Below are 26,057 nucleotides of genomic sequence, written 5' to 3'. Positions count from 1 at the left end.
CAAATATATGTGAAATTTTGTCTGTAGTACTAGACAGGATACAACTTTACTCATGCCAAGTATTTCTTTATCTGAAACAAAGATAAATTCTGCACAATTTTGTTGAAAAGTGCAAGCTTAACAAAGACTAAAAGGGAAAACAATGGTGGTATTACACCTGAATGTTAAATGTCCTGATTTTGCAGAAATGTACTTCTTGAACTTCAGTATAGTGTAATACATATATAATAGATAAGACCGTTTACAAGAGACATATAATAATGGTAAGTCAATGACAGTTTTATCAAAATTTGTAAGATCAATTTTGTAACATGTACAAATTAATATTAACTCTTGTTTTTGTTTTGGACACACTTCCTTTGTTTGTTTATATCAGTAATGCACTAATCAGTTTTATTTGGCAGTTTATTTCGGAATTTCTCGTTTTAATTTTTCTCCAACTTTAAAATTCACTGTTTTGATTCGATTGCCACTTTTAGGGTTTTCCATGGACGGAACGCGCGCGTCTGGCGTACCAAATTAAAAGTCTGATATTTTTGATGGGTTGTTCATGTTGTTATTAAGAGAAGACTTTACAAATTAACAAATAGTGCCTTATTGTTCATTTCAGTGGTTTTGTAACCTTATTGTTCATTTCAGTGGTTTTGTAACCGGTGTTTAGTGCTTATCCAAGTTCTTTTAACAGGTAGGCAAATATATTGTATCTATATAAGCGTCTTCAGATGGTGCAGAAATGCATGTGCTATAAAAATGATTTCCTTGCCCGTATTTAGCACAAATTTGGCATTAAAATTAGAACGACCATAACATAAGGAACATGTGTACTAAGTTTTAAGTTGATTGAACTTCACCTTCATCAAAAACTACTTTGATCAAAAACTTTAACCTGAAGCGGAACGGACGAACGAACGGACGCACAGACCAGAAAACATAATACCCTTCTACTATCGTAGGTGAGACATAAAAATAGTTTTGAAAGAAAAGAAATAGAATATTTGTGTGTAAAAATATATATGTTTAAAGAGAAAATGGTATACAAGACAACAACTTAACGTAAATAATCTTAAGAACATCTAGACGATCTAGACGTACGGAAACATAGTTTTCAATAACAGACAGGTGTCTATGCAATATTTAAAAAAAAAGTTCCGAATCGGTTGTGCATAATATCTTAACAGAAAATATCAAATAAATGTCAATAACACCAAATTTTCAATATCTAAACATACCACAACTTTTGACTTACAAAAGGAACTTATAATGTGACTATGTTTAGATACATTACAATTATATGTTTTAGACTCTAACATCTCAAACCTCCCAATTTTGAATAGTATTTTTTTTATTATAATTTTAGTCGTTCAAGCCCAACAACAGTCATGCGGTACACAGAAAGTGTAAGTATTTGTTAGTTTTGATTGTTGGCACATGTAAATATTACGGTAAAGTGGTACTTGGGGTCAATTTTATCTGTATACAATTCAAACCAGACAATTAGAAAAAAAAACCTTCATTTACTACAATTCATATTTTGAAAACGTCTTGTGTGTGCACTGAAGTTTCATCAATTTTATTATAAATCTCAGAGTATGAAACTGGATTTTAAGATGACTAAAAAAAATCAATTTAGTAAATTTTCAAGCATGTTATTATCACAAAAAAACTTTTGGAATGTCAAAAGTGTTAACAAGACCGTATAAAACACATATTCATGGTCTAGTTTTTGGTTAAATGTTTCTATATGCATTCGCTACATGCATTTGCTTTTATTTCAGCACAAACTACCACGAAGATAACGATCAATTACGTAGTGACCTATTGAACCCTGCGCGAGGTTTTTATCAGGAATCATTGACCTCAGCCAGATTTTTCCATCCTTTGACGGTATGAAAATATGTTAAACTTTTTTTTTGGGGGGGGGAGGGGGGAGGGGGGGTTCATATTCCATGTTGCAGTCATATTGCAAACCGTGGCAAATCTGTTTGTATGCATTGCCTAATTTGGTATGTATTCCATATATACCACCTAACATATTATAATGCATCTAACTACATGTTCCACTCAAAGAAAACTCAATCGTCACCAAGGATTAGAACAGTCACAAAATGTTCACAACTGCTTCAAAAATAAAATATTTTTAACCTTGATGTTATTTTTCTTTAAACTCTGGAATACATATATATTTTATATACAGGATGGATGGATGTATGGCTGTTTAACGTCCAGTGGCAAATTAAACGCATTTTCAAGACGACTGGCATCGTAATATAATGTAACGTTGTTTCAAAAACAAGCATTTCAGTTACACATTATGATGTTAGAAAAAAAAAATCTGTTCTATTACACGCTCTAATTTCATCATCATACTGTTTACACATAATAATTCTTTTGTTATTTGTATCGTTGGAGTACTGTTTGGTTTTACACTAAGATTTTTTTTCGCAACTTGTCATTGTAGAAAGATCATTTAGCATGTCTCCGAGATAACCAAGGTTCCAGTCTGATGTTGAGGATGTACAGTTTAAACGAGTTCGCTGATGGAGCTCCTATCACACAAGATTTCTTACAGAAACTTGAACAAGATTTCAAAGCAGCTAAAGATGCCGGGTGGAGTCTTGTTCTCAGATTTATGTACCAAAATGTAAGTTATTTGTTGATATGTTACTATATTTCTGTAAAGTAAACAAGAAAATAATTTGTCCGAACTAAAAATATACGAGAGACAAAGGTTATTGTGATATATACTTTATTAAATTAACTATACCTCTGTGGCAGAATCTATAAGACGCACGCAATACCTTTGTTTTTTTTTTAATAATAAAATTTTGTACATCTAAACAAAGCCAATTCAACAAATTGTTTTACACTTTTGAAACATTATGTAAATTCGTGCTTAACTAATTGACAATCAACGTGTGTAAAAAATCCAACGTTTCAATGTTTATTTCGTTGTCTATTTACCAAGAGTTTGGATACACAATACAACCCTCAGTCAGAACCAACAATAGCTCAAATCAAGGAACATATCAAACAGTTAGCACCTGTTATTACCAGTTATGATGGTGTTGTGGTGGCTGTTCAAGCAGGTTTCCACGGAGAATATGGTATGATAGCATCGAAATTTGCATTTAATATTTAGTGTCTACTACAATTTTATCTGTAAATAATATGATAATTTAATCAGGGAAACAATCGCGGCTGTTCTATTTTAGCAATTTTTATGAAAAAAGAGTCGCTACAAAAATCAGTACCACTAAAATCGCGAATTCGAATGCAGTCGATTATTTGTGATTAAAAGACGACGAAATAATTCCCCGATTTACTGTTAACAATCAGATACGTTTTCAATGACATTTTCAAACATCAACGTGAACTTATGTTTCACGAAAGTCAAACTCGTTAAAGAACATGTGCACTATCTATTTAAAAGATCGAACTAGAAGGGATACCATGGGTGTAAAATAAAAAAGCATTTTAAAGAAAGGACAGGAAAAAAGTATAAGACAAAACAGTGAAAAAATATATAAGCCCAAACCAAACCTCACCAAAAACGGCAAAATGACAAAAACCGACACTAAACAACGCCTCACCAAGCGATGAAAAGACATACACTAGCTCAAAACAAAGCCTCACAAAGAACGACAAAGAGTCATGTACCTGCTCAAAACAACGTCTCAGAAAAAATGACAAAAAGATAAACAACGTCTCACAAAAAACGACAAAAAAACTCAAACCAACCCTTTATCGAAACTGCGAAATGACAAACATGTACACAAATCAACGCAAAAAAAAAAAAAAAAACGGTGAATAGACAAATACCTAACTAAAACAACGCCCGTCTCACAATAAAGCCCCAACATAAAACCTGTGAAATTCCTCGTATGAACTCAGTAGAAATCGTCCAGCCTATTATAATGCAAGTAAACATTCGGAAATAAGTCTAGATTACTTTGGGATAGGCTGAGGATAAGCTATATAAAATGACAACTGCAATGATAATAAATTGTCAGTGGTAATTTAAATACAGAGATTTGTTCCCACAGACTTTGACCGTACAGGTTTACATTATGCACTCCACTTTTGACACATTTTTATAATGTTCCATACGTGCCCCCCTCTATAGTGGTATACTCGTATTCAGTATACATATTCAAACTAACAAAAATATCAATGCATTCGTATTCATGACAAAACAAATGTTATTAGTTGTTTGTCCTATGATAGGTTTTAAATGGATATTCTGATAAGGACCGTTTGATAAAAATATTAACTTGGAACATTTTTTATTACATTCAAACTGGACCACTTTTACGGTACTGCAATTTTCATTGAACACCTTTATCAAAAGCCACTTTACATTTTTAATTTACCAGGTTTATGGTACACACCTGGAACAAATAGTACGAAACAAGATACAGCTATAATTGATACGCTACTCACAGAACTTCCATCAACAATGTAAGTAATAGAATGTATATAGCACTAGTAGTAAAGTTCCAGTCTGAAACGGTAATTTTGGTCTGATCAAGTCTTTATAGACTGGATTTACCGCTAGAGAAAAACGTCAACACTTTTTCAGACTTTCAGACGCGAGTACGATATACTGTGTTAAGTCTGTTCAGTCATGTAAAGATAAACAAGACATATTATGGTTGCGTACTTTTAAGAACTGTTAAGACGGTTTCAGACGAAATCAGATTTGTCAGAAGTGTAAGAAACCAATTATGAAAGTAATCATACATGTACGAAATCAAACACTCGACGATATAGGTATTTTCAAATGTAAACAATGAGACGCAAACCATTGACGCTGTAAGTTATTAAAGATACAATTATGACGATGAAAACATCACCAATGTAAGTAATCACCAATGTAAGAAATTAACACTGTTAATAATCACCAATGTAAGTAATCACAGTGTTAGTTGTCAAAAATGTAAGTAATCACCAATGTAAGTAATAACCAATATAGCTACTCATCACTGTTAATAATCACCAAATGAATGTAATTAATCGCAGTGTTAGTTGTCAAAAATGAATGGTATCACCAATATAAGTAGTCATCAATATAGCTAATCAACAATTAATGTCAGTTTTTATCAATACATACAATTAAGAGTAATCAGGGATATAAGTTAATACACATAGAAGTAATCAACAATGTAAGTAATTACAATTTTAAGTAATCACCAATGTATGTACTCTACAATGTGTATCATCGACGATGTAATTAATCAACAAAATAAGAAATGACTAACTTAAATTACCAACAATGTAAGTAATCACAGTGTAAAAAGTCAATAATGTAGGTAACCATCACTTTAAGTACTTGATAAGTAATTAACTGATGATGTTATACACAAATGATGAAAGTAATCACCGATTTAAGTCATCAACAATATATATACATAGTCAATTATGTATCCTAAGATATAAGTAATCAAAAATGTATTTGATCAATAGTGCAATTAATCGACGTTGGAAACAATCAACGATGTCACTAATTGATAATTTAAATAGTTTAAAGTGTAAGTAATCAACAATGTAAGTAATCACTAGTAAAAGAAATTATGAAAAATTAGTACTAATCGACAATGTAAGTAAACACAATTATAAGTAATTATGAAAAATTAGTACTAAACGACAATTATATAACTGTAAGTACTCGACAATGTAAGTGATCGACGATTAAAGTAATCAACAATGCAAGTAGTCAAAAAAATAAGTTATCGCAAAATATAAGTAATCAACAATGTAAATAATCGCAAAATAAAATAAATCAACAATGAAATGACCAACAACGCAAGTAATCGAGAATGAAAATAATTGACAATGTTAACTTTCAACAACATAGGTAATCAACTATACAGTAATCGAAAACGTTAGAAATCATTAATGTAAGTAATCAGATATGTACATTACTACTAAATAATAATGCAAATTACATCGCAAGTAATCAACGATGTGAGTAATCAACACTATAAAATATCAACAGTGTAAGTAGTCACTAATATAAATAACAAACAATATAAGTAATCACTACACGTTATTAGTGGGAAATCATGTTCACAACTACAGTCAAATTGATTGATTTTCCTGCATTGTTGGGGTTCAGGACCAATATAACCGCAAGTTTCGAAAGCTGCAAATACACATATCATTTCTTTCTGTGTGTATTTATAGGAACAATTTGATAAAGGACTTTACGTTTTGAATTTTCCTTGGGATAAGGCATTTTTGTTATTTTACTTTTTTATACAGCCGGTAAGATAATAGTCTGATTCTTCGTTTCATATCCTCTTCAATCTTTGATATCACGTGAACCGTACTTGCTCGAAACGCGCGTCTGGCGTATATACTAAATTTAATCTTGGTATCTATGATGAGTTTATTTACAACCACTTGGTCGATGCCACTGCTGGTAGAGATTTATTTCCCTGAGGGTATCACAAGCCGAGAAGTCAGCACTTTTTGTGCTGACATGAATTGTCATTGATATTTTTATATTTATAAATTTACTGTTTACAAATTTTTGAATTTTTTGAAATACTACGGCTTTTCTACCTCAGGCATAGATTACCTTAGCTGTATTTGGCAAATCTTTTAGGAATTTTTGTTCTTAATGCTCGTCAACTTCGTACTTTATTTGGCCTTTTTAACTTTTTTTTGGATTCGAGCGTCATTGATGAGTCTTTTGTAGACGAAACGCGCGTCTGGCGTATATACTAAATTTAATCCTGGTATCTATGATGAGTTTATTTACAACCACTGGGTCGATGCCATCTGAATCTTTATTCACTGGGACGATGCCACTGCTGGTGGAGATTTATTTCCCAGAGGGTATCACAAGCCCAGTAGTCAGCACTTTTTGTGCTGACATGAATTATCATTGATATTGTTATATCTATAAATTAAATGTTTACAAATTTTTGAGTTTTTTGAAATACTAAGGCTTTTGTACCTCAGGCATAGATTACCTTAGCTGTATTTGGCAAAACTTTTAGGAATTTTTGTTCTCAATGCTCGTCAACTTCGTACTTTATTTGGCCTTTTTAATTTTTTTGGATTCGAGCGTCACTGATGAGTCTTGTGTAGACGAAACGTGCGTCTGGCGTATATACTATATTTAATCCTGGTATCTATGATGAGTTTGTTTGTCCATGCGCAGCTGTCTTGTCTTTTAACTAGGAAGTTCGATGCTCTCTTTCATGGATGACAACTCATTGTAACCACAAATAATACTAACATGACGTATTTAATTATACACAGGCGATAAAAGATAACTTGAAATATGAACATATAATGCATTTATAAAGACTACAATAGAATACAAATTTACAAATGTCATATACGGTTATTTATCTGAAACTAAAAATGTTGTACGGATAAAAATATTGCATTTCAAAGGAAACTGATAGAAAGTACAGAAAAGGTTTGGGATGACTACTACTTATTTTGACATACTGATTAAGTATAGGCGTTTGATGATTACTGTGTTTTTTTTTTAAATTGGAATCTCTCAATAGGTTATAATTGTAATTATTTCCAGTTCATACTGGATTATACTGGTCATTTGTTCATTCTGCTTTAATATTGAAAACTTGTCTTTTGTCATTTTAATCGATATTTTCATTCACATATCAATGCGATATAATTTCACAATTATAACATTTAAAATAATTCAAGGCACAAACCAATCATCCTCCATGCGTTTTTGCCGGATGGGCGGTTTTATTTTTAGAAAGGAAGTATAAACCCTTTCTTTCCGCAAAAAATAAAGAGGAAGAAGACATTGAATTTTAAAAAGGGGGCTTTTTACAATTAAGAAATATCGTTTTTTTAATAATTTTGTCTTAATCTTGAATTAGATTGTAGAAAAAAGGTAGGAGAAAAAAACAATCTTTCAAATAAAAACAAATAACACATCAAAGTATGCTTAAACAAAGGTGAAAGCACAGAAAAGGCAGAGGAGACCAACAAGCCACCATAAAGAAACTAGAGATTCAAGAACACGACCACATACACAAGGTGTTTTTTCTGGAATGAAATCGCAAGTTTGAAAGGAACTAAAATATATTACAAACAATATACCGGTAGTTTCATTGAATATAGAATGCTTCGCCATGAGTGATTTCGTACATGGCATTAAAGAGAGACGAAAGATACCAAAGGGACAGCCAAACTCATCAATCGAAAATAAACTGAGAACGCCGTGGATAAAAATGAAAGAAGACAAACCGACAAACAATAGTACACATGACACAACATAGAAAACTAAAGAATAAAAAACACGAACCCCACCAAAAACTAGGGGTGATCTTAGGTGCTCCGGAAGGGTAAGCAGATCCTGCTCCACATGTGGCACCCGTCGTGTTGCTTATGTGGTAACAAATCTTGTAAATAGTCTAATTCGGTAGGTCTTATTCATTATAGGGAAGGGGATTGTAGTTACGACGTAAGGAACATATCCGATATCATTGTGAAACGGTTATTCCATAACGGTCCAGTGGCGGATCCAGAAATTTTCATAAGTGGGGGCCCACTGACTGCCTAATAGGGGGCCCGCTCCAGTCACACTTTAGTGATTCCCTATATAAGCAAACAATTTTTTTCCCAAAAAGGTGTGACCCGGCCCCCTGGGCCCCCTAAATCCGCCTCTGCGGTCAACCAACTCGTGATGGCGTCCGTAAAATTTACGAAGAGATGATTTTGGAACTCTTGGTTTAATAGAATCCTTGTGAGCAGCAACCCTCTTTCAAGACAATCATGATAGGAAATGCATAATCTGTTCCAAAAGTTATACAAAAACAAAGTGCCACAATTTTCATAACTTTTCCAGGCCAGTGCAAGTTGCTCACCCAGACTACAAGACAGGAAAGATGACAATAGAGAGGATAGGTACATGAAATTATTTCAACTTTTCAACAATATTTTGTTAACCCTCAGATACTAGACTGAGTGTATTCTGTTTAACTTCGTTAGGCTTTCATCAAAAGATAATAACGAGGTTGAATATTATGTAGACGTCGTTTATTTTTAAAAAGAAAAGTTTCAAAATATTACATAGGATGTTGTTTCATCTACTACTGATAATATTTTATCATTTTGATATCCATATTATTTGTTAATAATTACATTAGATGTATGTTTCATTATAATACGTTATCCTGATTGGCTAACTGCACATCACGTGTTAATCCTTAAGCAATTGCATTACACAATAAAACTTATTCACGATAACACGAGGTCCCACAATAAAGTACACAGGCGAATTAAATAAAAAATTGATAAAATTCCTGTTTTCATGATCGTAGCTAAAAAAATGTAAATATAAGTATTGAATGCTTCTTTTTGTAACTCCATAGGGTTGTAAAAGCCTTGACCGTGCCCACATTTTTAGAATGAAGCGCTTCCGCGCTTCATACAAACTGTACTTCGGTCAACACTTTTACACCCCAATGAAGTTATAAAAAGAAGCATTCAATTCTTAAATGCATACATCCTATGCTTTATGATACATTTTTTACGAATACAAAAATGCTCCTCTATTCTCATCAACATGTTTCTTTAAAGGTATTGGAGGTCTTATAATCTTCAAAGTTTTGTAAAAAATAAAAATAATTATTAGAATGTTAGTGTCGTTACTATCAGAAACAAGAACAAAGCTAACTCAGTCGGTCTAAGAAGTACTACTATATTACTAGCCTGTCAACACTCAGTGAGGTTGTGAGTTCGAACCCCGCACATGGCAGGTGTGCCTGGCTCAAATCTTAATTGTTTTGGATTGTACGTTTTCCTTCCGAAGGGTGGTGGTTCTCACTGGGTAATCCTGCATCCTACACCAATACCATTTGACCGCCAAGAAATATCATAATAGTGCTGAACGTCAAGTTGCGGTAAACAACAATAAATCATAAACCAATCAATCAATCCTTACAATCAGAAGCAAGGACAAACATCCTCTTTTGAACATCACATAAAAGGTTCTTTTTCACATCTGTCTCATTATTTATTTTAACGACAGGTCACTTCCACGAATGTCTGTTAGAAGGTGACACCAATGATCTTAAACATGCCTTTCCGGATCTCTCTACCGATACTGGTGCCTTGTCTTATTTGACGAACGATACGGAAACCAGTGTCATTGGTGGGAAAACCTGTCACCCAGGGGACACTACAAAACCACCTAGGTACAAATTTCGAGCATTCGATATTTATGTTTGGACTATCTATGATAATTTTTGCGGTAGCAAATTTTTATTTTTGATTTTACTTATTAATGAATGATTTGATTTCCAAAGATTAAAATGTATTTGAGTTAAACCAAATATCTCGTAACTTTTCATTCATTTTTTAGATGATAATTGTTCCATTTATCAATTATTTGTTGCTAAATATTTTGTTCTATGAATAGAACCTTGTCTGCAAATTTGAACAAGTAAAATCAAGCTACTTTATCTGCTGGTAACAGTTTTTTTTATCTGTTGCAGAAATTTATGTATCGACTCAGAGAAGTTGTTCAAAAGTTTGCACTTAACCTATCTTAATATAAATGACCCGGATGAGGCTATAAAAAACTACAAAAAATATGGTTGTTTTAAAACACTGTCTGACGTCATGGGGTACCGACTGGCACTTGAATCAGTAAGTATGACCTCCCACGTATGATATAGATATTCGGATGCTCTTTGATTTATTGACTGTTTAACATAAATTTGAGGATTTTTGGCTACAACAATAACGATCATGACGACAACGATGATAAACGACGACGTGTATGACGACGTAATGATTGATGATGATGATGACCGTCCGACTACACCGATATTGAGGATGACGACAACGATGATGACTTCGATTACCATTATGACTATGACGATGATTATGATGACGACAATGACTATGATGATTGATGATTTCGAGGAGGAGGATGAAGACAACGACGATGATGATGAGGTAAACGATGACGATAGTTATAATGATGTTTTAATTTCTATGTTTTAGGTGACAATTCCAGACAGCGTTAATGTAAATACTCCAGTATGTGTTGGTATAACACTATCAAACAGAGGATATGCTTCACCATTTCGTCAATACAATGTATCGATTGTTCTTCAAAATACAGTCAATAACAGGTATTTAATCAGCAGAGTTGTATGAGGATCGTCAATACAATGTATCGATTGTTCTTCAAAATACAGTCAATAACAGGTATTTAATCAGCAGAGTTGTATGATGATCGTCAATACAATATATCGATTGTTCTACAAAATACAGTCAATAACAGGTATTTAATCAGTAGAGTTGTATGAGGATCGTCAATACAATATATCGATTGTTCTACAAAACTCAGTCAATAACAGGTATTTAATCAGCAGAGCTGTATGAGGATCATCAATACAATGTATCGATTGTTCTACAAAATTCAATCAATAAAAGGTATTTAAGTAACAGCGTTGTTTAAGGGTCTGTTAGATTTTCACAGAATAGAGAATTCTAATGAAAAATAGAAAATACAGGACCAAAAAAGAATAGATTGAAATAAGCCAAAGAAATATCGCATAGAGACTAACATGGTGCTAAACAGTTACTATAATTTCTGTGCCATTTGGTCTATTGTGGAAAGTTGTCTCAATGGCAATCATACCACATCTTCCTTTTTATATAAAGAAAAAAAATTATGTGCATGGTGCTTCATTAAAATAAGAGAATAGCCGACGCAATAAATAAAGTTATTGAAGAGGTAATGATTTTCACATCATAGTTATTCATAAGAAATGATGCCAATATTTGTTGTTTAATTTTTTCTCTTTTGATTCATGTTTTAATCGTACAGCATTGTATACGAAGCTGCCATTCCAACAGATACGACAAGATGGCTACCAGGAAGTGATATACATTTGGAAACAACCTTTAACCTCCCAACTAACACTCAAACTGGAACAACTTACAAGGTGCGTTTTTGTTCGCCTCTGACGTAATTTTGTTTTGATAGACTGGGAATTTTGAGACAAACTATTGATTTGACTGTTTTATGTTTTGTATGTTCTTTAACTGGTTTTCGAGGGTTGCGAATGCTCTCAAACCTTTAAATTGAAACGTTTGTCCACGTGCGATCCTTTCTGGAATTCACTAAATTAGTCAAGAGAGAATCTCATCGCTATTTTTTCGCCTTAATTTATAAGATAGTTCCCTTCTATATGTCCTATGTGCAGCAGTCATTATGCAGGGGTCAAAATTAGTTGTTTGATGCAGCAAAACCTGGCAACACCGAATCCTGCATAAACCGAAAACATGTATTAACGAAACATATATTTCTAAGAATCGTCATATCAAATTGTATGCGTTGGTTGTGAACCTGATAAAATCGAACATCAGCCAAAACAGAACAAAATCTCAGTTCCCAAAGGGGTTCGGTTTGAACAGGTTTCACTGTATAAATGACTTTTTAGAATCTCAAGGATTATCATGTGTATATATCCAAAATGAAAATGACGTTACGACAATGGTTTAGAACGTTTTTGACCAATAACAACGTTCTGATGCACGCTTTTGAAAATAATACCCAGAATGCATTAGATTCCGAAACGACAAAATGATATTTCACATCAGTACATTACAGACATCTTCTTTATCTAAACATAGGTATACTTGAAGATTTCGGAGCCATATCTCGGCGATAACACAGATTACTTTGTAGTGTTGGCAAACTCAAAGTTAGTCCCAGTTAACGGACTGAACAGCGTAGGGTCTTTTCAGGTAAAGTTTATTGGTAATATCATTGGTGTGTCTGATAAACCGGAAATTTACTTTTTTTCCCTAAAGTTGATAACAATAACTGTGGTTTGAAAGTAAAATTAACAGATTAGAAAAACGAAAATTGATGTTCTCCTATTCTGCAAAAGATCTGCACCAGTCCTGTATTTTGTAGAGCATTTTCTGTTGAATTAAAGATGCAAGACATTTCGAATCTATATTTTTATCATTGTTTTGATTTTATTACAATAACAGAAGGCGAGTAATGCCGCCAAATATTCCTTTTTTTATAATTTAATTTTGAATGTAACATGTCTTCTGATTGTCTGACAGTGTTTTGTCTACCAGCTCATAGACATTATATTGTCATATGCCCGTGGCGTCATCAACGTTTTTTCATGATTTACTCCGGCTTAAAATGGAATTTAAAATTAAATTATAAGAAATGACTGTCTATTCAAAATAACATAAAAAATGTGGTGCAGACTTTGATATAACCCGCTACGCTACCACAAAAGACAGAAAAAGTATTCCAGTCGTTCCTTTATTATTTTTAAATTCAAATCTTTATTGCCATAAAACTACAGAAAAGTTATACTAACAGATAACGTATTGAAAACAAATTTAACACTTTATATTTTTATTTCAGGTCTATTTTATATAACACGTTTCATCTGTGTTCAAGCTATATATGACGGGTTTGTTTTTATAATGAAAGAAATAAATATTACATGATATATATTAATTGATAGGTTGTGGCTTCTAGTGCAATAAATCCAACTTTTGCACCGACGTCAACACTACAGACATGGACACTTCCTAAAGTATCAACCAATCCACGAACGTGGCATCAGGGTATGTGCAGTTAATCCTCTAATAAAGGGCAACTCGATTAAACTATAACCTGTCTTGATGGATCATCTTTTCGCGATGCAGAAATACCTTTACTTTCGGAACCTTGATTCCATTACTACCTCACTTGTATCTAAGGTCATTTTCCTCTGGTTTCGATTATGGTCATCAGATATAGTTTATAATTAGACTGTAATATAATTCGACCAAGAACCCCTGTAAGACAAACCAAGGGAAACAATGATCATAAGATTGCATAAGAACTGATCAACGTCATCATAACTGTTTGTGTAATGAGAAGTAAAGAAATGGACGGTCTAAATATCACGTGATTGTATAACCCGAATAATGTCAGTCGTTATATTCAGCCGATCTCTGTTTAATCTCCGATTGTTACATTAACAATGTCTCGATAGGCTACATGCCGCTAGAGGGCGCAGAATTATTCGCGTTAATGATTATAGAAAAAAAAAACCATTATAATTGTTGCAAATGTCCTTAACGTGATTAGAACAATGTCATACCAAATTTATGAAATCGATAACTACAGACAAAACCATCATACGAAGCACGTAAAGATTGTTCTGCACAACTCTTTCTGAGATATATAGTGGGTCTCATTGAGGTCTAAGCGTGACACGGGATTGCCGATTTTTTGTAAGCGTGACACGTGAAAGTCAAATTATTGTGTCGTGAAATCGGGAAATGAGGTCTAGCGGGACCCGGGAATTAACAAAAAAATTAGAATTGCTTACGTAAATAGTGTAAGCGGGATACGGGAATCTGACAAAACAGTAAGCGGGATCCGGGATCGGAACCCCCCAATGAGACCCCCTATATAGGACTAAATGATGATTCCAAAATTGTTCGAGTGCCCATAAACCAAACATGTATAAAGAAAACAACAAAAATCATCTGGAAAAAAAGAAAGTAAAATCACAAAAATACTGAACTCTGAGGAAAATTCAATCGGAAAGTCCGTAATCAAATGGCAAAATTCTAATAACAAAACACATCAAACGAACGAACAACAACTGTGGCTTAGTTATAGAGTGTATTTAATGAACCAAAAGAGAGATTTTCTGCTCTAGTTCTATGAATGTGAACAGAAAAAAATAAAGCATATATAACGTACGTATTAACTAACAGTAGGCAAAAACTTATGCCGTTTTTAGGTTCATATTATAAAATTAAATCGTCATGTTATGCGGATAATTGTTTCGTGAATATCAATAAATATTTTAAGAATTAGATAGTTATAAATGGCATTATCAGACAATTGTTTTGTAGTGACGCGCTCCTGTCTTCAGATACCAAATGGACCTCCTGTAAGTTCAACGTCACTTCCTGTTACTACAGCGCCACCGGTTTTTACCACGACAGTAACACCTGCTACGACAACACAATTTGTCAGTACACTACCTCCACCGTTTGTTTCGTTTTCAAACGATACAAGTAGTGAGTTTTACAATTTATTAAATGCATCGCTTTGAAAAATACCAATGAAATACATTATCCTATTACACTTACAGTCACTTGTTTCATGTGCCTAAATTTTTTTTCAATAGAAAGCATTTATTGTTGTCTTATTAGGAGATCCAAACAAATAGTGTTATTTTCAATGGTATTTTAAACGCGATGTAATGTCCATAACATAAATCATCGTAAAGCTTCTTAACACAGAACAACACTACAAACAAAAGCAAAACAAAATAGAAAGAGAAAAAATAATAATAAACATGAATAGAAAAAAAAAACTCTTACGATAAAAACCATTATATCGAGCAAATATAATTACAATATTTTATTGAATACATTTATATATTATACTTCACGCTAAAATGCCATGTGTTAATTTACTCTATCACATGGCTGAGAGGGTGACTATTTTTTTTAATGTTACCCTCTCGTCTAACCCAATCAAAAATCGACAATTTAAAGGACAATGAATTGAGTTTACATCAAGTTATTAAATGCAATGCATAAGTTCTACGTTTCGGTTCAGATTTTAGTATTTGACTGTCAAAATAAAATAATTAAACAACATCTTGCTTCTTTTTTGTGTTTAATACCTGTAACGTTGTTATGTTCGTGACTTCATAGAAAATACTTTTATAATAAAATTAATCTGCAAAAGAAATAAATGATAGAACATTCAGTATAATAAATTAAATAACACATAGCTGAAAGAGCAGATTGGTACCCCTCGCAAAAGCATTGTCAACCATGGCTTCACCGCGGTTTACAATGTTTTCTCAGGGTAACAATCTGCTCTATCAGCCTCTTTGCTATGTGTTATTTATATAATGTTAAGGATACCACTACGTTGTTACTTGGTTGTTTGTTATAAGTTTTTTCGCTTCTCTGTTTCAAAATATACAGATTTTTAAAAGACTGTTATAAAATTATAGTAAATCAATTTAGGAACTAAATATGCTAAAAAAAATGAAGGGTCCGTACGCGTACGCTTGTTCTCAAGATAAAAGCTATTGAAAATTTGGCGGGAAATGATTCTCTCTTTCTTTTTCATACTTTTAACATTGGCCGCTTTTCTCTTTTAAAATATATGGAAAAAATAACAAGGATTTTATAATATTTTCAAATATGGCTTATCGAACTGAATGGAATAAAATTTTTGAAAGAAAAGTATGGATTAGTAGACAATAATTTTAATGTAAAATAATGGATAAAACCAGAGGATTTCGAAAATATGACAAAATTTTTAAAATGGGTGATTGGCACATTGTAACTTATATAAATAACATTTTACTTACTAGACCTAGCGATATGCAGGAAGTTTGATACCGTCAAGGCCCTTCTACAGTTCACGTACTTCACTCATCCATCTACGCCTGAATGTCCAAACACTTCGTCTCGAGCTAAAGCTACACCGGAAGTTATTCCGATATCATTCTGTAGCGCACCGACAGATACGAGCTACTGGAAACCAAAAGGAAGGGTAAGTATAAACATATAACACCGGAAGTTATTCCGATATCATTCTGTAGCGCACCGACAGATACGAGCTACTGGAAACCAAAAGGAAGGGTAAGTATAAACATATTACACCGGAAGTTATTCCGATATCGTTCTGTAGCGCACCGACAGATACGAGCTACTGGAAACCAAAAGGAAGGGTAAGTATAAACATATATCACCGGAAGATATTCCGAGATTACACTGTAGCGCACCGACAGATACGAGCTACTGGAAACCAAAAGGAAGGGTAAGTATAAACATATATCACCGGAAGCTATTCCGAGATTATTCTGTAGCGCACCGACAGATACGAGCTACTGGAAACCAAAAGTAAGGGTAAGTATAAACATATAACACCGGAAGCTATTTCGAGATTATTCTGTAGCGCACCGACAGATACGAATTACTGGAAACCAAAAGGAAGGGTAAGTATAAACATATTACACAGGAAGCTAATCCGAGATTATTCTGTAGCGCACCGACAGATACGAACTACTGGAAACCAAAAGGAAGGGTAAGTATAAACATATTACACAGGAAGCTATTCCGATATTATTCTGTAGCGCACCGACAGATACGAGCTACTGGAAACCAAAAGTAAGGGTAAGTATAAACATATTACACAGGAAGCTATTCCGAGATTATTCTGTAGCGTACCGACAGATACGAGCTACTGGAAACCAAAAGGAAGGGTAAGTATAACACATGCAATGTGATGGTTGGAAGTAGAACATGTACCAGATTTTTCTCCCTGTAGATAACACTGCATATAAATATCCTATTGAAAGTAACATTCACCGAGTAAATTAGAAACTGGTAGTATCTTAATCGTTATATGATCTTATATATCGTTTCTTTTCTAGGTGCCGACTTTACTAAAAAAAATATAAAAAGTCCGAAATATTTGGACTTCGTATAAATACAAATTTATACATTGATGGTAAAAACTAACATTGCACTAAACTATTAGTTGATTACTACAAAGTTCAGATTAATCTACGTACATTTTAAAATTTAACCATGCTCTTTTCCAGTGATTTTTAGAAGCTGGGATCCAATTTTGCATTACCTCTAAGTTGTTTCCATTTGCAATACTATTAAAATTGGTAATTGAAAAATGATTTGTCTAATTAAGTTGTAATGAATTGAAGGATTTTACATCCTGTATGATAATGATTGTAGTGCGCATGTCACGCAAAATAAGAATGAAACCGAATGTTTCAGAGGACAAGTACATTAAACGCCTGAACACAAATTGAGTTGCAAAATACAAAAAAAATGTTTCTGATGAAAAAATATTGTTTCTTTGAATAAAGTAAAAAATAAAACAAAATTGTTTATCATGTTTATCACAAGAAAAAAAAACTATCCCCAACAAGAGTTAAACTGTCTGTACATAAGTAGTTTTACCAAATATAATGGCAGGTGATTGATAACTGTGAGAGGATTCCAATGTACGCACGTATTGGTGTGTTCAGCAACCAGGGTTTATATGGCTACGACACTTCCATTCGTAAATGTGGTGTTTTCCTGGGATGTTTGAAATCAGGTTCAAAGGTGGTAGGAGTGAAGGTGAGTGCAGCATACATGTGCATATATAATTGTTGTTTATTTTTAAATCTGTCCTGGGAAAAGGGATAATAATTTCCTTTTTTCTCTAGTAAAGAGCATTTTGCTGTTTAAACAATAATGTTAATATAATAAACACAAACTTTTAAATGTATTTTCATGTTTTTGCGCTGGCAGACAACCATAACCAAATTAAGTAGAATTTTCATCAGGAAAATAGTATTCATCTATTAAAATATGATAATGGGATCATTGGAAAAAACCAAAGAAGCATAAATCCTTGTGGCAATACAAAAAACACGACATAATTCTTCAAGTTGATGTTTTGGTATTGATTTTCTTTAAGATTACTACTCCACTTGATCACGATATATCAAAATGCAGCTTTTATTTATCTTGATTCTTTCATGCTTAATTCGCTTAAATTGGCAGAAAGATAATATGTAATTGTTGGAACCATGTGCGCTTGAAATAAATGCTGTATTAACCGACCTTTCACTGTCGAGCATACTGTAAACCAACTTATTTTCGCGACTTTCGCGAGTAGAAAAATATCGCGAATATTAATCGTCGCGAATATGTAAAACTTTCATTATTTCTTACTTTACTACATCAAGTAAATTTGAGAATCACGAAATTAAATAGCCGCCAAATTGACTGGAAAGGGCTAAAAGCGAAATAATGTATCCGCGAAAATAAATTGGTTCACAGTATTTCATACTGATTCATACTGATGATTGATTGATTGTTGTTCTGTGACGGTCGAATTCAATTTACGAATGAAGATGGAGAGAACCGACATACCATCGGTAGGGAAAACGGCAATACAAGTACATGTATATTAAGACTGGAGTCGAGCGCACCTGCCGCGTGCAGAATTCGAACTCACAATCTCAGTGTTGAGTTGCAGGCTAGTGATAAAGTAGTTTGACTACGAATTGTAAAAAAGATGTGGTATGATTGCCAATGAGACAACCGTCCACAAAAGACCTAAATGACACAGAAATTAATAACTATAGGTCACTGTATGGCCTTCAACAATGAGCAAAGCCCATACCGCATAGTCAGCTATAAAAGGCCGCGAAATGACAATTGTAAAACAATTTAAACGAGAAAACTAACGGCCTTATCTATATAAAAATTAAGACCACTTTGCCACCGAGGCCCCTCAACGTATTTAAATGAAGAACAAAAATTACGGATCCATTATTTTCTGTCTACATATTTGATTTTCTTTTTTTCAGATTGGTATGCAAGTTTGTGGACGACCTTTTGACATTGAGAATGCTCGTTTTTCAAACGAAAAAGACTTGCTGAACCTATATGTGTTTTAAATCAAAATTAAATTAAAAAGTATAACGGCTTTTATATTTTCGTATGTAAACTTACATTAATATTTTGTAAAATCTACTTCATACTTTGAAATCCCTGACTAATATCACATATGGAGCAGGATCAGTCACCCTGCAGTAGCACCTGCGACTCCCCCTGATTTTTTGTGAGGTTATGTTGCTCAGTATTTTGTGTTTTATTTAGTGTTGTCCGTCTTTTATTATTTTTTTCATTTTTTTGCCATGCCTTTGTCAAAGTGTCATCAACAACCGAACTCTCCATTCAAGTCTCAATTTGTAAAAGAAACACCATCATATGTAAACCATTATAGGTCAAAGTACGGTCTATGACACGGAGCATAGGCTCACACCGAAAAGCAGACTATAAAGGGCCCCAAAAATTACAAATGTAAAAACATTCAAACGTGAGAACCAACGGTCTAATCTATATAAAAAATAAAAGAGAAACAGACATTTATGAACATCAGGTTCCTGACCTATATTTGTATATTTTAAATATTGTTGCTATTTCTGTAATGATGTCATGCATTGGCGTTATGAGAATAAAGATATCTTATATATTAATCACTGTATAGAATAGACACACGATGTTTCAAATGAGTACTTTATTGCGTTAACGTTTTTGAAATACAAACATGTTGTCTGTTCTATTGTCGGGTTGTTGTCGCTTTGTCACATTCCCCATTTCCTTTCTCAATTTTAATTTCATTATATTTGTGATATTTTGTTTTGATGTCTGATTCAAGTTTTTTTCCCAATTTGGCTATACATAAGGTCCTTGTATGGCCAGTTTGAATAGCTCTTCAACAGTTGTATATAATATATTTTTTCAAACATTTTGGCCTCGAGAGCTCTTCAACAGTTGTATATAATATATTTTTTCAAATATTTTGGCCTCGATTCTCACTTATTGACAATGACAGTCAAAAAGAGTATCTGGTACAGTAAAACTGGTACCGTTAATATTTTTGTATGTTTTATAAAAAAAGAAGCTGTGGTATGATTGCCAATGAGACAACTGTCCAGAAGAGACCAAACTGACACAGACATTAACAACTATAGGTCACCGTATGTTCTTAAGTTCTAAAGACAAAAATTAAGTACTTTTGCACGATATCGGAAATGCTTGTACCATGTCAGATTTATTTTCGTATTTTTTGTTTATGATTTTGTGATGTTTATAACACAAAACAAAATTTTCAATATCTTTGATTGGTTTTTATCACAGACTTAGATGTCTGGTTTACTGTAAGTTGTATGTTTTGTTTGTTCTGGCATTTACGTTCTATGAGTTTGGAGACAATACATTTCAAAAGACATTAACAAATGTTTTCAGACTGGTACGATGTATAGCATCTGATGAATTCTCTATTTTTGTTAAATTCGTAATATTTCGACACAAAACAAAATGTTCATTATCTTTTATGAAAAAAATATCACAGACTCTTTACAATTTTACTAGACGAAACCATGGTAACACGGTTGTAAACATGAAAAATAACAATTATCAGGAAAATATTCTGTCGTCTTTAAAAAAAATATAAAATTGGGCTATTCTACACGAAAAGAATTTTAGAAATTCTATATAAATGTGCTTCGAAAACTGCAATAAAAGTATTTTTAAAAATCTAAATAAATGTACTCAAAAGGCTGCCATAAAAGAATTTTTGAAAATCTAATTAATTGTTCTTCAAAGACTACAAAAAACAATTATATCCATAAAAAAATGATAATTTACCACAGATTCATTTGACATACCCCTCGCTTTCAGGCCAAGGAGTAAGTGATATTGAATCCTTTCATTATTATATATAAGATGATAAATTATAAAAAAAAATTATTTAAGTCTAGCCGTGACAAAATGTTGTTCTAAGCACTTTTTTCTACGTGAAACTCCAACATGCAAACAATAAAATAAAATGGTCAATATTTACAAATTGCGACTGGCGGTCTTTAACCTCTTTTATTTAAAAAAGAGAAAAAAAACATGCGAACAAATGAACTTTTAAGTATAAAATTTACATTTCTGCATCTAGGGAGAAAAATCGAATGATTCGTCTCGCCTCCGTGGCTAGCGTGTTTTTATGTTGTGATAGTAAAAGTTTGTTGTGTCTCGATGTAACTGTAAGTTTCCATGGAAACTGGATACCTCGTTGTATTCCAGTCCCTTCATATAAACCGTTATATGCTACTCGGAGTACAGTTGCCCGATCCCATGATGCAACATAAATATGACCACTACATAATGCAACGCCTGATGGAAATCCTAGATCCGGATGCATAAACCGCCAACGGATGTCTCCATCGTAAGTTAGACAGAGAAGTTCAGGTTCCGGATATTTTTGGTCCGTAATGAATATTCGCTCCTTTACGCCGTCGATTGCAACATATGTGAATTTAGTGCGATCAAATGAATGTTCCTCGTGCTTTCGCCATCGTCCATTGTGTTTGACGTAGATTTGGAGTTTGGTGCTGCTGCAAACGGCTAGATGACTATTGTCATGGCTGATTGATTTGGCTTTTAGACCTGTTTGGAACGAGGCTCCGTATTTTAATTCTCCTTGGCCATACACGTTGATGGCTAAAAGAGTGTCGATATCCGGCCGTGTGACAAGTAACTCGGTATTTGAGATAGTCGTCGTGTCGTAAGGGGCCGGTGTCACAACAATTTCTGAAACTTTGACATAAGTTGTATCATAAAGTGACACTGTTTCGTTGGCATGATCAACAACTACCACATTGCCATTATCTAATATGGCTATTCCAGTAATCCAAGATGGCTGTTTACTGTGTTGCGATACTTCAATGTGTGCCCCCTCATTTATATAAAAACCGCTATTCCCACGTGCCTCAGCATAATCGACGGACGAAGCAGACCGAATGCGTTGAGATTGCACTGTGCGAGGGCGGTCATCCCGATCTCCTCCAACGCCAAAAGATGGACACGATGAATTTGGTGAAAAATCTCGTCGTCTGCTTGTTGCCGATTTGGATGGTCTTGGACAACGTTGGCTTGGTGTAGGCAGAGAAGCAGAGCCTGATGATGTAGAACATGGTGTCTGTGGTATTCCATCGTCTCGGATAAAGTCAACACTCCCAAAGGACTGGAAATCAGTAATGAAATTTTCGATTGACGAATTCATTTGGAAGTCAATGGTGCTTCTAAACGATTTCCTCGAGAGTTCTCGTATTTTTCTGCTGTTTGCTTCGTATTCTTTTTTCACGTTTTCCAAAGTATTTGTCATATCTTCCGCGTCTTCTTTATCTCTCGCTTCCTGCAGACTTTGAAGTGATCTTTTACATTTTTCATTGGCTTTTTGGCATTTGCGAATATCGGATTCAATTTTGTGCACCTCCTTTGATTTGAGTTTCGAAAGCTGGCTGATAACCTTTTCTTCTTGTGATTTTATAAGATCGGTTGCCTTGCGACTTGTTGTAGTTATTCGACTCTTAATTTCCTCCTCTGATTGGTCAATTCGGCTTAAAATTCCCTTTCTACTGTCCATTAGATGTTCTATGTCGTTGCACTGATCAAATAGGTAGGATATATAACGCTCCTCAGTGCTATCTGTTGAAGGAGTTACTTTGCGTGGAAGATCTTCCGCTTCTTCACGTGATAGAACTTCGTCACATTTCCGGTGCTGCAACGAGCATAACGAGCATATGTAAAGTTCATGATCAACGCAGTAAAATTCAAGTTCTTTGTTCGGGTGGACGGCACAAGGGTTTAGGTAATAAGGCCTCGGCGTAGTATATGCAGAAATCATTGATACAATGTTGTGATTGTTTGGTAAACTTTCAACCCATAGATGTGGAGAAAATTCTTTCCCCGTTGGAGCGAGTACAAATCCTCTGCAAATTGGACAATGATATCCCATCCTCCGCGCAAACTCAGAGTGGTGAAGAATATGATCACCGATACATTTCTTGCAAAACGTGTGTAGGCATGGCAACGATTTCGGTTCATCAAAAATGTCGAAGCAAATTGTGCACGTGATTTGTTGTTCTGCTGTTTGTATAACTGGGTCCGCCATTTTGGTTGTCTTTGGAAGCAGCTGAAAATAAATGTGAATTTTAGAGAAAAAAAACTTTAATGGTGCGTGATTTGCAAAAATAAAAGATTTAAGTAAAACAGAAATGAAAGTCTGACAGAATAGAGAAATTACATAACGGTAATTATAGAAAGAAATAATAGTACAATCATTTACATGAGAAATTTAGAGTCAGTATTAATTTGTTAGCCAGTTTAATTTTAAAAATAAAAAACCTACAATAAATAAATAATATAGACATTGAGGATCCCCTTTTAAATTCCTCGTAGAACATCTTTTCAACAACGTTATTGTTTGACAAACTCAGGACACTATTATCAATGAAGCACGTAAATTGTGCACAGGGACTTTTTAATATATATATATATACTAGAATAGTACAACATACGTGTTCTTATTCCACATCTTGTGCAGAGTCTAGTTAAAAGAGGATAGCAGGCGAGGACCGCTTTATTTAGCTACATGTATGATTTATGCATTGATAGTTTAACGTTGATTAGTCCTCCTCTTTGTTTTTCAAAATCTCGGTCCGCATTTGTTGTGGTCCAGTAAGGGAGCTACCATTTGATTTTTATGGGGGGGGCTAGGATGAAAAATGTTGTCCTGCATTTTTTTTTTATCTGTAATCTCTGTCCTGCCTTTTTATTTTTCACTCTGTTCGGTCCTGCCTTTTTTTTTTTTAGTTTATCCTGACTTTTTTTTACCTAAATTGTCGTCCTGACTTTTTTTTTTCGCAAGTGTCTCATCCTGCCTTTTTTTTTACTCAAAACTCCTGTCCTGCCTATTTTTTTCAAATTTCATCCTAGCCCCCCCATAAAAATCAAATGGTAGCTCCCTAATAAACAGATGAGGTATGATTGCAAATTATACAACTTTTTAGCAGAAATCGAACGACGTAGAGTTAGCAACGATAGTCATAAATTGTAGGTCGCAGCACGCCCTCCAACAAGCAAAATAATAGGGCATATTTTAATCAAATGTGTGTATTTAATTGTGAATGAATGCACTGCTCTGAGTCTAATAGGACACCATGATCAGATGATTGCAATGACGGATCCAAAAATAGGGGGGGAGGGGGTAGTGCGGGGTTGAAACTCCCTGCTTTTGACGATCCATTCACCCCCTTTATCTGGGTTAGGAACCTCCTGTTATAAATGGCTGGATGTGCCCCTGGATTAGAATAATACAATATGTTTATGTCTGTTCATACAAATTAGATTCTTCGACATGATAATGCTTCGACATGTTCAAGTCTCTCGGTCACATTGTTGTTGTTTACATTTACATCTTTCATATTTTCAAAATTGTAAACCAATTTCTACTAGAATTAGGTAATACATTTGTACCAACAGGTGTAAGAAAAACATAAACATACCTGATCATCAGGAATTGGCGTCCATTTTAATTTTCTATTTAAAATCCACTTCTGTGTATTGATCGGATAGTTTACATTTAAATTCTAAAGGTGTATTGATTAAGAAATCGATAATATTGACAAATTGAGTTTAGGGTCACGATTTTTGTATACTATCTATTTTCTTTAAATTGTATAACCTTTTACACATTACATGCATTAGGATTTTAAAACAATTTTATAAACGATATGAATCTGTAACGGCTTTGGTCTCGTACAAAAGTATTATTCTATTTTGTACACTGTCGATATGATATATCAAAGTTTATATTGAATTTTAAATGTGTGCATGCATGCATTGTTTGCAATAATTTTTCCCAATAAACTGTGACTTCCATTTTCACTGAACAAGTACACATTTTTGTTTAAGGGCCAGCTGAAGCCCTTCTCCTGGTGACGGGTTTTCTCTCTGTGTTGAAGACCCATTGGTGGCCTTGTGTTGTTTTCTGCTCTTTAGTCGGGGTGTTGTCTCTTTTTCCCATTTCCATTCTCAATTTTTTTATTATATATTTTACGGGCAGTTGGGCAGTTTTATTTTGAACTGGAGAGCAGGTTTTATGATATAATTTTGTTTATATCTTTAATTTCCCATAGTATCTAACAAATCACCGTAAATGTTATTATCTAATATAATAAACATATTATTTGAAATTGTACAAAAGCTAGCTGAACTATATGATGCAATATTCATAATTGATGTATTCATTTTGGCGTCACTGATAAGGTCTTTGCATAGGAACTAGACACATTTATTCTAAAAACAGTTGTTGGCATGACACGGGTTATGTTCTTCTCATATATGTTATGATGGTATGATACTAAACCCCTAACGGGAAGGATTGTGTCTGATGTTCATATGATGAAATCATAATCTTTCAGTCAGTTTAATTGAAGTCTGGAGCTGGCATGTCAGTTAACTGCTAGTAGTCTGTTGTTATTTATGTATTATTGTCATTTTGTTTATTTTCTTTGGTTACATCTTCTAACATCAGACTCGGACTTCTCTTGAACTGAATTTTAATGTGCGTATTGTTATGCGTTTACTTTTCTACATTGGTTAGAGGTATAGGGGGAGGGTTGATA

General features: G+C 33.7%; 2 protein-coding genes across 2 annotated transcripts; one reads left to right on the top strand and one right to left on the bottom strand.

Annotated features, from left to right (window-relative positions):
- The first annotated feature begins 223 nt into the window (after positions 1-223).
- Positions 224-19,524, top strand: LOC139502708 (uncharacterized). The gene is made up of 18 exons (XM_071292272.1): positions 224-263; positions 640-685; positions 1,358-1,397; positions 1,776-1,884; positions 2,459-2,641; positions 2,966-3,104; positions 4,374-4,458; positions 8,840-8,898; positions 10,025-10,190; positions 10,491-10,644; positions 11,005-11,135; positions 11,837-11,954; positions 12,646-12,759; positions 13,509-13,611; positions 14,899-15,066; positions 16,386-16,567; positions 18,013-18,159; positions 19,401-19,524. The coding sequence occupies exons 1-18, from the start codon at positions 261-263 to the stop codon at positions 19,488-19,490; spliced, it is 2,037 nt and encodes a 678-aa protein (XP_071148373.1). The 5' UTR covers positions 224-260; the 3' UTR covers positions 19,491-19,524.
- Positions 19,525-20,914: 1,390 nt separating this feature from the next.
- Positions 20,915-25,059, bottom strand: LOC139503601 (uncharacterized). The gene is made up of 2 exons (XM_071293411.1): positions 24,936-25,059; positions 20,915-23,563 (listed from the first exon to the last, which is right to left on the bottom strand). The coding sequence occupies exon 2, from the start codon at positions 23,540-23,542 to the stop codon at positions 21,527-21,529; it is 2,016 nt and encodes a 671-aa protein (XP_071149512.1). The 5' UTR covers positions 23,543-23,563; positions 24,936-25,059; the 3' UTR covers positions 20,915-21,526.
- Positions 25,060-26,057: the final 998 nt, after the last annotated feature.

Source organism: Mytilus edulis, chromosome 14 (assembly GCF_963676685.1).
Source record: "Mytilus edulis chromosome 14, xbMytEdul2.2, whole genome shotgun sequence".
Classification (NCBI taxonomy): domain Eukaryota; kingdom Metazoa; phylum Mollusca; class Bivalvia; order Mytilida; family Mytilidae; genus Mytilus; species Mytilus edulis.
The sequence above is the reverse complement of the archived record's forward strand: the minus strand, read 5'-3'. Positions and strand labels throughout refer to the sequence as shown.

Coding starts and splice junctions, on each gene's coding strand:
- LOC139502708 (XM_071292272.1), top strand. Junction 11,955..12,645: donor AAACTGGAACAACTTACAAG/GTGCGTTTTTGT, acceptor ATCTAAACATAG/GTATACTTGAAGATTTCGGA. Junction 15,067..16,385: donor GTTTTCAAACGATACAAGTA/GTGAGTTTTACA, acceptor TTTACTTACTAG/ACCTAGCGATATGCAGGAAG.
- LOC139503601 (XM_071293411.1), bottom strand. CDS start 23,542: ATGGCGGACCCAGTTATACAAACAGCAGAACAACAAATCACGTGCACA.